Source organism: Lacerta agilis, chromosome 1 (genome assembly GCF_009819535.1).
Source record: "Lacerta agilis isolate rLacAgi1 chromosome 1, rLacAgi1.pri, whole genome shotgun sequence".
Taxonomy (NCBI): Eukaryota; Metazoa; Chordata; class Lepidosauria; order Squamata; family Lacertidae; genus Lacerta; species Lacerta agilis.
The window spans coordinates 82,889,632-82,904,857 of record NC_046312.1 but is presented as its reverse complement, the minus strand read 5'-3'; the positions used below and the strand labels follow the sequence as shown (position 1 = coordinate 82,904,857).

The window sequence follows — 15,226 nt, the reverse complement described above, 5'->3', positions numbered from 1 at the left end:
CCTTCCCACAGGAAATACACAACCCACCCAAAGGAAGCAAACTCCTGAGCAAATCCCACTTCAGTCAACAATGGGTGGCACCTAGCTCAGGAAAGGCCCGTGGAATCGCCATAATATTTAGTAGAGACCTAAATTTTAAAGCCACAACAGTGCTAAAAGACAAAAAAGGCAGATTCATTTTTGCTAAAGGGGTACTAGATTGCAAAACTAAACTGACAATTTGCTCCATACATGCCCCAGACACAAAACAACTAGAGTTCAACCAGAAAACACTAAACAAATTCCTCCGAAGGGGAAGCAATCCTAGGAGGTGACCTCAACCTAAATATGAGAGGCATCTTCCTAAAAGACATCCATCCTACAACCCCCTGGGCAATCTTGTCTCACTGCCAGTCAACATCTTTCACTCAAAGTGAAAGGCAACCTTGCTGCCACTAAGGTTGTGGGAGTTTGTACACATCCTAAGACATGCCTTGTTCCAGGTTACAATTTATGTCTTAACGTCTGATGCTGAGCAGACAAGCTTCAAGCCTACCACACAAAACACATACTTTGCATCTGATCTAGTACTTACCAGAAGCCATATTTTAAAATAAACAAGGAGTGAAGGGATATCAATCAAGAGAGGTGAAGCATCAGCAAAGCGCTACTGAACCTTAACACCCTCCTCCCCAGCATGGGCAGCAAGAGAAGCATTAACAATTCTCTCCTGAAGCACTTCAGCAGTGCTCAGCTTTGTAAGGGTCCACTCCCACTCCCTTGTAGCTGTTCACAAGGGAGTGGGAGTGGATAAAGAGCCCCTTCTCCTTTTCTTTGGAGAAAGGAGTGGTGTGTGTGTGTGTGTGTGTGTGTGTGAGAGAGAGAGAGAGAGAGAGAGAGAGAGAGAGAGAGAGAGAGAGAGAATATAAAAAACCCTCAAATATTCTCCAGATATTGCTGGACTACAACTCCCATCACTCCTGACCAATTGGCCTCCAACTCCCACATCCAACAACAAGAATATGAGGGGCACCATTTCCCCCACCTATCCCTGACTCATCTGTCTGCAGCTTCTACTCTTCCTGAAACTGCCACTAGAAATTCAGCATAAACCTCAGATGGGGATAGAAAGATTCCTGACTGAATAGGCACTGTCCTAAAAGATAGATAAAGTCCCCTCCCTGGCAAAGGGTGGGGGGGGGGGAATTGACACCTTCAGTTTTCACTGACTGACTCATGAAACTTCCTCTCAGGCAGCTGATTCAGAGTTTGCTGAAAGGGCAGCACATTTGTAAGTTCTTTAATTCATTATTGCATTTATTTATTTTTTTACTGCTAGGGAAGCAGGGAGGTGTGGGGCTGGAAAAGACTCCTGCCTGAAACCGTGTAGAGCCACAACTGCTGCTGGTCAACACAGAGAATCCTGAGTTACATAGACTGACCAGTGGTCTGACTCTGTATAAGGCAGCTTCCTCTCTCTCTCTCTCTCTCTCTCTCTCTCTCTCTCTCTCTCTCTCTCTCTTTTTTCTGTGTGTGTGTGTGAGTGAGAGGGAGGGAGGAAGAGAGAGAGAAACATCAAACTACGTACTAGGATTAGAAATTGGAGATACTTCTCCCAAGCCCAGGTTGCTGCTTTTAGAACATTCTCTCACATTCCGGGATGGATGCCATTCTGGAAACTGTAGTGCACTTGACACATCACTAACTCCCCAGGGACGCTCGAGCTACTACTGTACGTCCTTCAGGTTTCTCTTTTAAACCAGACATCATACTAGCGAGTACCAAAGAAGCTATGCAGAAGCTATGAGACTAGAATACAAGTCCTGCAGCATAATCCAAATTCTTTATCAGGTTAAACATGAAGGAAAATGCATAATCAATCAGATATTGTAGCTAATCGGCAGTCCAAAGACATGGCCATGTGAGTCTGTTGCAGTCTTGTGGCACCTTAAAGACTATCACTTTCTTTACGACATTGGCCAGCTGTGGGGAACCTCATGTCTGGGGGTTGAATGCAATCCTTCAGGTCTCCTTATCTGCCCCTCCTCAGGCCACTCCCCTTAGGCCACACACCTCATCTTTCTTGTCTGGCTGGAATGTGTCCTTGAACTCTGACCGTGCCTCTTGGCAATGGATGGTCTTCCCCTGGTTACTCATCCTCCATTTTATCATTTTACTGATAAAGAAATACAAAAAGAAACAACTCCTAGCAGTGCTTGAGTTATGCACAGAACATAGACAGTTGGGGCCCTGACTTGGACTCTGTACCCCACTTATTGATGGTGCTTCGTAATAATAACTGAGCAGAATATTTGGGTTTATACAACTGTGCTCCTGCTCTGGATAATCCACATTCAACCTACTTTCCCTATTGGGACAACTGGGCTGTCAGGACAACTGGGCTGTGGTTCAAAGCACATCTACCTTTGGCAGCCAATTGTACAACTGAAATCAACAGAAGTAGCTGCACAGAGGTGGTATGGAAGAAGCTCTCCCAGGCTTGAAACCAGGCAACAGAAGGAGATCTGCTATTGCTGCAGCTCTATACTGTAAAGTGTCCGACTCTGGGGTTGTGGCGCTCATCTCACATTACTGGCCGAGGGAGCCGGCATACAACTTCCGGGTCATGTGGCCAGCATGACTAAGCCGCTATTGGCGAACCAGAGCAGCGCACGGAAACGTCGTTTACCTTCCCGCCAGAGCGGTACCTATTTATCTACTTGCACTTTGACGTGCTTTTGAACTGCTAGGTTGGCAGGAGCTGGGACCGAGCCACGGGAGCTCACCCCGTCGCGGGGATTCGAACCGCCAACCTTCTGATCAGTAAGCTCTAGGCTCACTGGTTTAACCCACAGCGCCACCTGCGTCCCCACAGCTCTATAGTGGAAGTTAAATAAATCCTAAACTCCAAAGCAAGGCAGTAATGTTCAGAAAAACGCAATGTGGAAAACCTGCTATGATGATGGAACCCTTTATAAGAATCCTCACTTGAAATAAACAGGGTTTAAAAAAAAAAAGATTTAATTAAAGATCAGATCTAATCAGGACATAATATAACCCATGTTAACAAGGAAATTAAACATTTTAAAAATAAGCTACAGGGAGGATCAATATCTACAACAAGGGAAACAGATTTCCTGTCTTGCACGTCAAACTAGTATTTTAATAAACTAAAATTTTAATAAACTAACGTTTTAATAGCATTGGGACTTTCAGTGGTGTAGTGATAAATTCTGAACTGCAGGAGCTCTTCATGATAACCACCATAGCCACATCTCTTCAAGATTATACAACAAAAATGAATAACTGGCCAAAGCAGACACAGACTCATAGAGTTGGAAGGGACCACGAGGGTCATCTAGTCCAACCTCCTGCAATGTAGGAATCTTTTGCCCAACGTGGGGCTCAGACCTGCGACCGTGGGATTAAGATGCTCATGCTCTGCCAACTAATTATGGTTGCAATACCAGGTCAGCCTTTTCCCCTCCTTCCTCCCCCCCCCCAAAAAAGCTACTTTTGCTCAGCGTCTAGCTTGAAGTTGAGTTCTTCTGGTGGACTCAAAAGCTAGCTCACTATTTTGTGTCCTTTTGATAGTATAACAACAAGAACAATAATAATAATAATAATAATAATAATAATAATAATAATAATTATTATTATTATTATTATTATTATTATTATTATTATTATACCCTGCCCATCTGGCTGAGTTTCCTCAGCCGCTCTGGATGGCTCCCAATCGAGTATTAAGAACAATACAGCATTAAATATTAAAAACTTCCCCAAACAGGGTTGCCTTCAGATGTCTTTTAAAAATAGGATAGTTGCTTATTTCCTTGACATCTGATGGGAGGGTGTTCCACAGGGCAGGCGCCACTACCAAGAAAGCCAGACAGATAGTATAATAAAGGGACTCTATCCCCCCCCCCCAATCGAAATGGCCTTTTAACCCTCAGCCATGCATGCTAATCAGTGTGACCTACCTCTTTCTCTGCTCAGCCCATTTGGTGGGTTTCTCTCAGAATGGGAAAAGCTTATTTATTTGGCATGCAGAGGGTTGGCAAATAGAGCCTGGGTATGGATTAGAGCCCCAGGAGGTGACATCATTGTCCCTGCTGCTGTGAAACAAGTGGCAGCACTTTCTGGGGACGTTATGATTTCAATGGTTGAAAAAATAATAACCAGTGCCACCTTTTAATTTAAATTAATAGCATATCCTACCTTTCCATTCAGAAATGAAACAAAGATGGATAATATGGTTAATCAGCATTCTGTCTACTCCTGACCATGACTGCTTCAGGACCTCATGGTCAAATGAACCTACTTGGAATGTGGATTGAATAAATCCATAAAGATTTCTGTATAGTAGAGTCGGCCACCATTCTGGGGCCGGTGGACACATTTGCGAGCTGGAGAAGGTGAATGATATGTTTAAATTGAAATGTACTATGTAAAACTTAAGAGAAAATATTTTTTTTAAAAAAAAACAAAAACAAAAAAACCAGAAAGTGTCTTGGGCACCGCATGCACACACACCACAACCAAGACAATGGAAAGCTTCTTCCTAACCTAATTTCAGTGGGGAGGAGGATCCTGCAGTGCTACGGAAGACCTCTGTGGGCAGCTGTGCATTGGCGAGCACCACACTGGCATCTCCTGCTGTACTGTACAGTCACATAACTGCTTCAGCACAGCCAGGGTTTCCAAGTTGTCCTTGGCCCTGATCTATGCCAGTAACTACCGCCTGAAATGCAGAAATCAAACAGGTGACTTCCCCCCATTATTGTCTTTTCACAGCCCCCCCTTTTCTTCCCTTTTAAAAAGTGCTAAATATCTTACATACTATGCAGGTGTGTCAAAGGTAGGGGCATTTTAAGGATTAAGAGCTTTATTATGGCATACGTTTTCATAGACTATAGTCCATTTCATCAAAAGTGATAGTCATGCCTGAGGTAAAATGCTTTGCTGGAGAATTCCACAGGAGATATTGGGGAGTGTGTTCACCAACAACAGACATAACTGCCTTTGGTGGACATTCCTACTTTTCTGTGTGAATCCATGTGTAGTCTGCTTAATTTCACTCCTTATTATATGATCTGGAGATGTGGTGTGCTGCATTAGGTGAACTACTGGCTGACATCATAGGGATGGAGGAGAATTTTGCTTCTGCTTACATTTTAAGACAAACCTATTTAATTTGCATTTCCTGTAACAACATGCAAAACAAAACACAGCCAACTTTCCCTGAACTCTGTGGTGAGGTTCTCCACCCAAAAGTGATGTACAAAAATGCCACGTGTTAGGAGAAAGTATAAAAATGCATATACACAGGGACAGTGTAAATAAAAATGCATATTATAGTGAAATTGACATATAGAAACACATTAGTGAAAATTGTTTGTATATTAGCCAGAACTGGAAATGAATCAGGCGCTAAAATGGCAGTGGATTTTTTGCGAGGGCAAATTCACGCACTGATACAGAAAACGTGGCAAATTGAATTTAAGATGGTGGAAATGAGGAACTGAGGGAAATTAAAATGGATAGATTTGTTGCTCCCTGGATGAGGGTGCTTTGAGTATACCAAAGGGGTTCACTGTGACGACTGTGGATGATCCATGGACGTGGAAGCGCCAGGTGACCAGCCCACTCAAGCGGCTTGTCCTGACAGTACAATATCCGCTCATCCGAGCAAAGCTCCCGCTCTTCCGAACTCTTGGGATATCCTCAGATCCTGCTGCTTGCCACTCCAAGCTGTTCTCATCCCTTCCTGTCCTCCTAAGGCAGCATGTGTGTTGGGAACAGCCCAGACAGCGGAGCCTCTCCCTGCCACTCTGTCTCTCAGTCAGAGGGCAGGAATGGTTGCAGCTGCTCCATCTGGGTCCCTCTGGACTGGTCAATGTGATTACGCAGCACCGGGCTGCAATCAGTGCAGCCCCAATTCTCACAGGTAGCTGGCAACAGGCTATATAAGGGAGCGCCCAGGATTCCCGTCTGGGTAGGGGGGATGGGCCCCCCCGGCCAAAGAAGGAGACGTCAGGGCAGGAATGCAGCTGTGGGCATGGGCAGACCTGGCTTCTTCCCTGCAGAGATATAAATTTGGGTGGGATGAGGGGCCTGTGGCCTTTTCCAACACAGCGGAGCTGCATTGGTGCTGTCTACGGTAAGAGAGCTCAAGCTCATGGGCAGAGAAGGGGGGGCCCTTAGAACTCATGCCCTGTCCCAGCCCTACCACATGCTCCAACAACACCCTACCTCGGGACATGCCTTGGGGATTGGGAGAGCTGCGCTCTTAACTCTCCTTATCTGAGGTGCCTCAGCCTTCCATGAAAGACATGGATCAAAACAGAACGGCTCAGCTGCTCACCAACTGGGCAACGTCTTCCGTGGCTCAGTTGGTAGAGCACGAGACTCTTAATCTCAAGGTCATGAGTTTGAGCCCCCCATCGCAGGGGGTTGGACTAGATGACTGTCATGGTCTCTTCCAACCCTACAGTTCTGTGATGCTATGAGCCTCACCAGGGTGTGCCTAAAACTTGAGATATAATAATGAGAGTGTGGGCGAAAGCACAACTTTACTCTCATCCCACATCAGTGGGTCTGGACTGGTTTGCACGGAAGAGTGAAGATGACATTCACTGAGGCATCTTCGGAGTTGTATACATGGAGCAAGGCAGCATGGGTCCTCTTGAGATGGTTGATGTGAGTCTCGTTAGAGTGGTACTGGCATTGGGTGGAAGCAGGAAGGAAGCGGGTTGGACTCTGTGCTATGTAGGAGCCTGTTTCTCTCCCTCTCCCCCCCCCCGCCAATATTGAACCTGCTACTCCTCCATCTCCCCACAGATGTCAAAAGCTGCACCCAAGAAACCAGCAGCAGCTGCTGCAGCCCCTCCCCCTGCAGGATTTTCCCTGGACATAAATGACCCTCAGGTGCAGAATGCTGCCATCCGCATCCAGGCTTCCTATCGTGGGCACAGGTGAGGGGGATGGCAGGTGGGAGGACGGGACCATTATCAGGGCTGGGCTGAAAATGCACCTCTTTTGTCCCTGTTTTTGACACCCAAGAATGGGTCCACCTGCTCTTCTGGTAGTAAATTGTTTTAACTGGTTTTCATCTTGCATGTTCATATTGTTGTAACCCACCCTATGGTAAAGGATGGGTAAAAAATTCCAAGTATTATTATTATTATTATTATTATTATTATTATTATTATTATTATCCAGCATATATGTTGAGAGCAGGAAAGCTTGTAGAACTGAACATCAAGACTGATTATGTCTCCAGTAGTCTGTGGTATGGCTGTGCAGAGGGGCTCAGACCCACAACATCTCCACCCCATCTACATACACTATTCACACTTCCTCTTGTTCTGCTGCTTCCCCTCCCCCTCCCCTCCCCCACTGCTGCTGGGTTTCCCCCAGATTGCCATTTGTTCCAATATATCACTTAAGAGCAGCTTTTCCCTCAAAAAGGAGCAAGGCAAGCGTAAAACTTGGCACAGCACAAGTGGAAGGGTTAATGAGCCCTGACCTTGTTTGGTGGTAAAATCATCCCTAAATTTTGGAGTCCTCACTCTGCAGAGGTGTGCCCAGCACCTTCATTTTATATTTCCCATCGCATTCTGAAAATACACCTCTTTACCTTGACCTTTGAATATTTATCTCTCTCTGTGTGTTTCTGACAACCCACCCTATTCTTGTCTCTAATTTGTTTCAAACTGCTTTTAATATTGTGTTTTTAAATTTCTGTGGCTCCTCCCTGGGCACTGGGTAATAAATCAAATAAATAAGGATTAGAGTGTGCTCATGAAGACAAAGGGCAACCTGAGCATTATTTTGAGAAGCTGTGGTGGTTCCAGAATATAGTTGTGCAGTGGAAGAGGGTGCAAGAGACGGCAGTCATGAAATGGATGAGGGAGAAGGACAAAAACCAAGGAGATGAGAGAAGCAGCCACAGAGACTTTGGGGAGGCAGCAGGTGACCTGGGAGACAAGGCAACAGAGGACTTGCTTTAGGCATGTAGCAATGAGGGGGGGAAACAAAACTCCAGCACATGTGAGAACTGCAGTTTTGGACTCTGCCATTCTTATTACAGCCCAAAACGTTGTCTGGAATTGGGAAGTTTGGCTGCATAAAGATTCCAAAACTTTCATGGGGAAGGTGAACTTTGGAGATGGAAAGGAGGTGGACGTATGCCTTGCTTCACTGGGATAGTTTCTCTCTTGCTCTCCCATTTAACTTAAATACTTATAATGTAGCACTCCTGGCGGCACACTTGGGGCTCATCTACACTTACCTTGTGCTTTCTAGACACATGTCCACATTTTAAAACTCCATATGCGAGAGTGGTTGTGGAGCTTTTGCCCCCCCCCTGCTTTCTCCAGGAAAACTTGCTCGTTAATGCTGAATCAGAACCAGCAGCAATTCGGAGTTTCCGTGGATTGCTGTTTGCTCCAATTTGGTGGTAAAGAGCAGGTTTTCACAGGGAAAGAACCACAGCAAAAAAAGGTGGGGGCTTAGACGTGGAGGTTTAAAGCACATACATGTGGCTAGAAACATAGCACAAAGGAAGTCTGGATGAGCCCTGACTCAGGGGGCCTCAAGACAGTCAGCATCTTCCAGGAAGGATTCAGGCACATACATAAGTTTGCACAATGACAGTGCGATGTTGCTGTAGCACAACATATCCACTTTTAAAAACAACTGTCTTTTGTGGTTAGGAAGTACACTGTAAAGTGTGGGCTTAATGTATTGTTAACAGGAAGACGTACACACCCCTCCGAAGCAAATCAGGATGAATGCCCATTGCCATATAGCTGCCACCACAAACAAATCGCCTCAATAAAGATCAGGCATAGGCATTAGCAGCTTCAAATGCAGTGAAGTCATTTCCCCTTGCTGCGTTTCAAGCCACTCCTGCACATTGCTGTACATACCAGAGTGTGTGCAGGGATGCCTTCACTTGATGTGCATTACCTGTTTGGTTTTCCTGCATCTGCAACACACCCATCCTTCACCACCAAACTCCAATTCAATGAAGCAGACGTCTGTGCATGCCAATGGGCGTCTCGCATGTTGGTACCTCATCTTAACCTTGGCTTATGCTTGCAAATCGGATGGAAAATTGTTTGAGGGGAAATGCATCCAACAGCAGAATTTCTCCAGAAACTATAGGATAGACATGGATTGTGGCTAACGTCATGTGCTGAGGGCTTCAAACACCAGCAGTGGGAGCGCACTGGAGCCAGAGTAAATGGTAATGTGTACACAGCCATGGTCTAACCACCAGGTGATCTTTGTGCAAGAAAATCAGGTTCACACCTCAGCTCTCCATTCAATCCAGTTTCTGAACTACTAGCAACCTCTTCATTGAGGATTCATTCAGATTTGGTTGCACAAAGTTTGTGAGAAGCTTATATGGCATTGGCTGTTTATTTAGCATTCATTTTTATTTGTTTGCAGGGAGGTTACATGATGCCATGTCAAGGAATTGTTATCCCATGCTTTCTAGTACGTTTTCCTGTCACTTCCCTAACAACAACAACAATAATAACCTGGTTTTATTTTATTGGAAGCAGGTTTGTTGCACCAGAGAGCTAAATCAATTGCACAATCTGAATTTTCTGGCATACAATTGACTCTTGTGTGCAAAATGGCGACAGCCTTGGAAGCACCCAAAACTCCCACCACTCTTGCCCAGCACTCTCATTTGCCTTGGAACTATTGGCATAAAAAAGGGTGCAGCAGCTATTCAGTTTAAGGAGGTAACTCCAGCATCAAAATGTAAGCCAATGACTGTTTCCCTCACTGATTTTACTTGTTTTTATCAATTCTGTGGAGATGAGAAGAGGGATTGAGTAAGAATTCTGCTGGAATGCCCCATTTCCCCCAATCAATCAGATTCTACCCATTTAGCCACAGAGCATTTACTATCATTATATTGTTGATTAATTAGCTGCAGAAGTGTGGTTCTGTGTGGTTGGCAGGCTGGTCGGTGGTTGGCTGCTCCTTCTAGGCTGCCCAGTTGTGTCACAGCTGGCTGCTGCTGTTATTTCCTGCTGTTCTTCTGATCTCTCTCTGGTTTGGCCCTGGGTACCATTAGAGGCAGAGCACTTTGCCACCTCATTCATGGGGGAGAGGAGCTCCAAGAGGAGCCTAAAAGGCCTGCTGCTTAACCCCCTCCACTACCAGGTCCCGCAAGGAAATGAGGGAAAAGGGCCCCCCACGGGTGCTGAAGAACCTCACGGACGTGATGCTGATTGAGGGGAGCGCAGCCAAGCTGGAGTGTCGCATCAGTGCCTTCCCTGACCCCTTCATCCGCTGGTCCAAAGATGGTGCGGAACTCAAGGACGGGCCCAAGTACCGCTATGTCTTTGAGGACCCAGACATAGTTGCCTTGGTGGTCCGTGATGCTGGCCTTCCTGACCTGGGCAAGTACACCATCTCCGTGAAGAACCCCTTCGGAGAGTGCTTCGACTCGGCACGTCTCCTCGTGGAAGGTAATGCAGCCTGCCTCCCTTCCTTACATAGCCACACACCCCTTCTAAACTTAGCCACGCACATCCCCTGGGAAGCCAAGCCATTCTTGCAAAGTTCCTCATTATGGGGAGATCTCAATTTGGCACATCTCAGGAGGGGAAGGTAATAGCACTCTCTGCTCTGCTCCTTCAAGTCATCGCCCGCCCCCTCAATTCCCTGCCCATTTCTATTAATAGCCTTGTGTCTTGCGTAGAGAAAGCCAAGCCCCTTCTAACTTTAGCCATGCCTCTGCCAAGACGTAGCCTTCTTCCTCCCTTCTAGATGTCACTGTGGCCCTACCTAGCTATGATGCCAGACCTGAAGGATGAGAAGAAAGGCAGGGGAAACCCTCTGATGGCAACTCAGGATAGTTTGGTCAGTCATCAGGAAAGGAGACTAATCCCTGAGACTGGGGCCCAAGAGAGCAATCCCCTTTCACAACACCTACCGCCTCTAGCCATGGGTTGGAAGGAGATGCATTAGTCAGAAATAGGGGGTGCTTCTTGTGTGTGATTATTCAATGAATCTAATCCCTGCATACGAACGTGTACTGCTCCCCCCCCCACTCCCTAAGCCCCTACACAGCAGCTGGGGAAACTGCATCCCTGCACAGTATACAAAAACCCGCATAACAAGAAATTGTTCTGACTCTCAACTTCTGTTCTACAGCAAACCTGGTACCTGGAGAGCTCCTTTGTAGGAATTTATTTATTTACCTTGTTTGCCAAAGTATACCTATGGTGCAACAGGGTTTGCCAAGTAAATAACTAGAAGATAATCCGTGGCCATCTGATAGAAATTTTTGTACACCTGGAACAGGACACAGCACCACAACAAAACTCACATCCCCAGCATTAGGTCCTCCTGCCCTAGCAGAGGATTCCGCCGCCCATCCCCTTGGCAAAAGATGGCCAAGCAAGGGCCCTTGCTCTGATCTCATCTGCTCTCTCCCTCTGCAGTGCCTGCCAAGATTCAGAAGGGCCCAGAAAGCACAAAAGCCAAGAAAGGCAGCACAGTCAACCTGACAGCCCACATCAGTGGGGAGCCTGCACCTGATGTCGGCTGGGCCAAGGATGGCGAGGATATTGAAGAGGATGAACGGTGAGTGAAATTCACCACTGGTGTAATAAGCTTCATAGCACCAACACTGCTTGGGCAGGTGGGCAGCAAGGGGAGCCCAAGAACCAGGTCCCCCACCCCTTTCTTTCCTAATCCCATAAGCACCACTACTAGTTCCATGTTCAAATCAACAGGGCTTGAATTCTTGCATGGGGAACCCGATAATGTAAGCTTTCCTTTTTGAAAGAAAGAAAGAAAGAAAGAAGCATGTAGTTCTTGTGGTTATTACAGAGGACCTTAATGTGTAGCAGCTTTTGCTAGAGGAATCAAAGGACACATGTGTTGAGCTTCCATTGGTGGTCAGGATAAGTGTGATTTCTTCAGTTAACACAAGTAGTAGTAGAAGAAGAAGAGTTTGGATTTGATATCCCGCTTTATCACTACCCGAAGGAGTCTCAAAGCGGTTAACATTCTCCTTTCCCTTCCTCCCCCACAACAAACACTCTGTGAGGTGAGTGGGGCTGAGAGACTTCCAAGAAGTGTGACTAGCCCAAGGTCACCCAGCAGCTGCGTGTGGAGGAGCAGAGACGCGAACCCAGTTCCCCAGATTACGAGTCTACCGCTCTTAACCACTACACCACACTGGCTCTCTGAATCCTGTTGAATCCTGTGTTCTCATTTGTATTGGACCAGGAAGGAACTGACCCAGCAGAGCTAAAAGCATCAAGATCAGGGCTTCCTTGCCTTGTGGTTAATGGGGAAGAAGTGAGAGAATGATCAGCCCCCGCAATTGCAGTTATTCTGAAATTATTCAGTTTTGCAGCCCCTCAGCAAACTCCCCCCCCTCCCCCGCAGCATCAGTACCATTCTCAAAGCCAGCACTGCATTTTAAAACCAGACTTTAGGTCAGGCCATCAAGAAAGGTGCTTTTAATGAGTATTTTGTTATGGGAGATGGAATAAGTAGACTGTTCTAGTGCAGGGGTTGGCAAGGTTTACCTCGTCTGGGCCGATTCACTCCAGCGGAGATCCCTCTGTGGGCCGGATCGTGTGCGTGCCTATGATTTCCGGCGTCTGCGTCTGCACAGACGTGATTTCCGGCGCCGCGGAAGCGAGTCCCCGCGCCGTGCTGCGTACCTGCCAAGCAGGCGGCTTCGTTCAGGGGATGGCTTGTGGGCCGATTAAACGACCCCCATGGGCCGCTTGTGGCCCATGGGCCTTAGGTTACCGACCCCTGTTCTAATGGCATAATATGAAAATCATGGGCCCTGGGCCAAAGTCTTTTTTATATACGGTAAGTCCAGCCCAAGTTAAAACAGCCTTGACCTCCACCGTCAAAAATATAAATCAATCAATCAATCAAGTGCAAGCTCATAATTTTGCTGGTTCTGCAACCCTGTTGGTCAGCCTCACTCAAATGGAATTGATGGACCGCCAGTGGTTCATGGGTCAGTTTAGCAGCTTCTGCCTTTTGTCCCAACACCAGCTGTCTCCAGGGCCCTGACTTGAGATTTCCACCTTTCCCTTCCCTGCAGCGTATATTATAACATCGGCAGTGACTCGACAACTCTCACCATCAAAAAGGTGTCGCCGGCGGATGCTGGGAAGTACGAGGTCTTTGTGGAGAACAGCCATGGCATGGACGAGTCTTTTGCACGCCTTGATGTGATCTGAGCTCCTGCCTCCCCCTGCCTCCTGTACAGTTCCCCCAAAAAAGAAACTCTCTGTCATTGCAAAGTATGGTCCAGGGCCATTGTCCTGGAGAGAATGCTGGGGAAAGCAAATTAAGCCCTGCAATGGTGCTGTAGGGATATCCTGTTCTGTCCCCCCTAAGATGCAACAGGGAGTCCTCTAATTCCCCCTTTGGCTCTCACCAATGTCATTCTGCCATACCTTTCCTGGCAATAGTTCCCCACTGTGCCCCAGGGTAGGTGGGTCCCATCTCCTTGCAGGCTGATCGCTTTGTGCAGCCATCGCTGAAATGCCTTCACTCCAGGGACGCAGAACGGGCTGTGCAGTCCTCCCATCGGCAGCACCCCCTTCCCCCAGCACTTCAGAGGTTGTGAACCATCCCAGAAGCCTCCAGATTGTTCCTGACCTGTTTTCTTGCTATATGAACTAAATAAAACCAGTTGATTGTACAGAGGACTTGTGTGTGCTACATGCAATTTCTCAGCAGGAAAATTAAAATCCTGGGAATCTCATTTGTGTGTTGCAAAGGTGGGGTGCGGGAAGAGTTTCTAGCTTTTTTCCTCAGATATTAGCAGTCTGTTCTAAAACCTATGTCAACAAGAAGGTTCTGTTGGTTCAGAGAATAGGGGCTCATCCAAACTTACGTCTGTGCCACGTTATCTAGGCACCGGTTCGTAATTTCTAGGTCTGGGTCTGAATGGTGGTGTTTTGTTTTTGTTTTTTTGGTCTTACCGCTTTCCCCAGGAAAACCCAGTTTACTGCTAAATAGGAAAAAACAGCAATCCAAGCATTTGGCTCCAGTTCGGTGGTAAACAGGGTGTTTTCACATAGAAAGCGGCCAGACCAAAAACCCCCTGCTCTGATACAGGCCTAGAAATCACAGGCTTAAAAGCATAGCACAAATGGAAGTGTGGATGATTCCTAGGACTGCTGCAAGCTGGTCCCCCAATGGGCCCTGCTAAAAAAAGAAATAATAATCATATCCAACAAAGTCCTTCCTCTCTTCCAGGACCATTTAATCACCCAGCTTCAGGTACAAAAGACTATTTGTGCTCCTGTTCCATATTTGTATCAAGATGGTACTCGGATGGCATCCAGCAATCTTTCCAACCTCTCCTTGCAGAGAACATTAGCTCAGGCGTCTTTATTCTGGGTACCTGGCTGCACTGAACACAGTTTGGTCTTTCTCGTCTCACACTGTGTTTCCTGAAATGTAGTTCTTCTCAGTAAGTTTTGGAACCACGACTTTGCCCTTATTCCCTTGGCAACGCTGCCTCCTGCAGGCACTAAAGGGCACTGCAGGACCCCTTTTCCCCTGCCCCACAAGCAAGCTTTCCTGGAGATATAAATAGTCCTTCCTGACCATATCAGGGATTGTTTGGGCTGCACAGCTGCTCATCTTATTCACATGACAACAGCACACAACGCTGTATGTCTATCTCTTAAAAATGATGCCATGCAGGCGCCTTCTGCCACACCCATATGATGTGTGTGTTTTCATACACAGTCTCTTTCCCACATTCAAGGAGTTTGCCTGGCAGGGCTCAACGCTAAAGCATGTATTAGGGAATTGTAATGAAGAGTGCTTCTGGGTATGTGCAGAGTGCTTTCTACAAATGAGCAACTTGTAGTGGATGACAGTCCAGCAAGTGTATGGTAAATTTTGAAGTACAGCAGCTCATCACAACAGCCCCGATAGCAAGACACCCCAGGAAAAGTAAAAAAATGGCAGCCAAATGTGTTGATCTTGATGGATTATTGTAACACAAACAAACACCAACATAGAACATAAAGCTGAAAGTTATTAGGATTAGGATGCAATTCTATGCAGAGTTTCCTGGGACTAAGCTCCATTGGATTCAGTAGTGCTTGCTTGTAACTAACTGCACAGGTTCAGATTGTAAAACCAGAGAAAGCTTTAAGAAAAGATCCTCAATCAGCAGTCCTTCTTTTAATTAGAAGTGCAAATCATCCTGCAA

General features: G+C 46.5%; 1 protein-coding gene across 2 annotated transcripts; it reads left to right on the top strand.

Moving 5' to 3' along the window:
• The first annotated feature begins 1,216 nt into the window (after positions 1-1,216).
• On the top strand, positions 1,217-13,703 carry SPEGNB (SPEG neighbor). 2 transcript variants are annotated; one of them, XM_033160045.1, is made up of 5 exons: positions 1,217-1,270; positions 6,823-6,956; positions 10,171-10,478; positions 11,457-11,598; positions 13,091-13,703. In XM_033160045.1, the coding sequence occupies exons 2-5, from the start codon at positions 6,823-6,825 to the stop codon at positions 13,227-13,229; spliced, it is 723 nt and encodes a 240-aa protein (XP_033015936.1). In that variant the 5' UTR covers positions 1,217-1,270; the 3' UTR covers positions 13,230-13,703. The 2 variants fall into 2 exon arrangements, with proteins under 2 accessions (XP_033015936.1, XP_033015927.1); XM_033160036.1 differs by lacking the exon at positions 1,217-1,270 and adding an exon at positions 6,031-6,142.
• Positions 13,704-15,226: the final 1,523 nt, after the last annotated feature.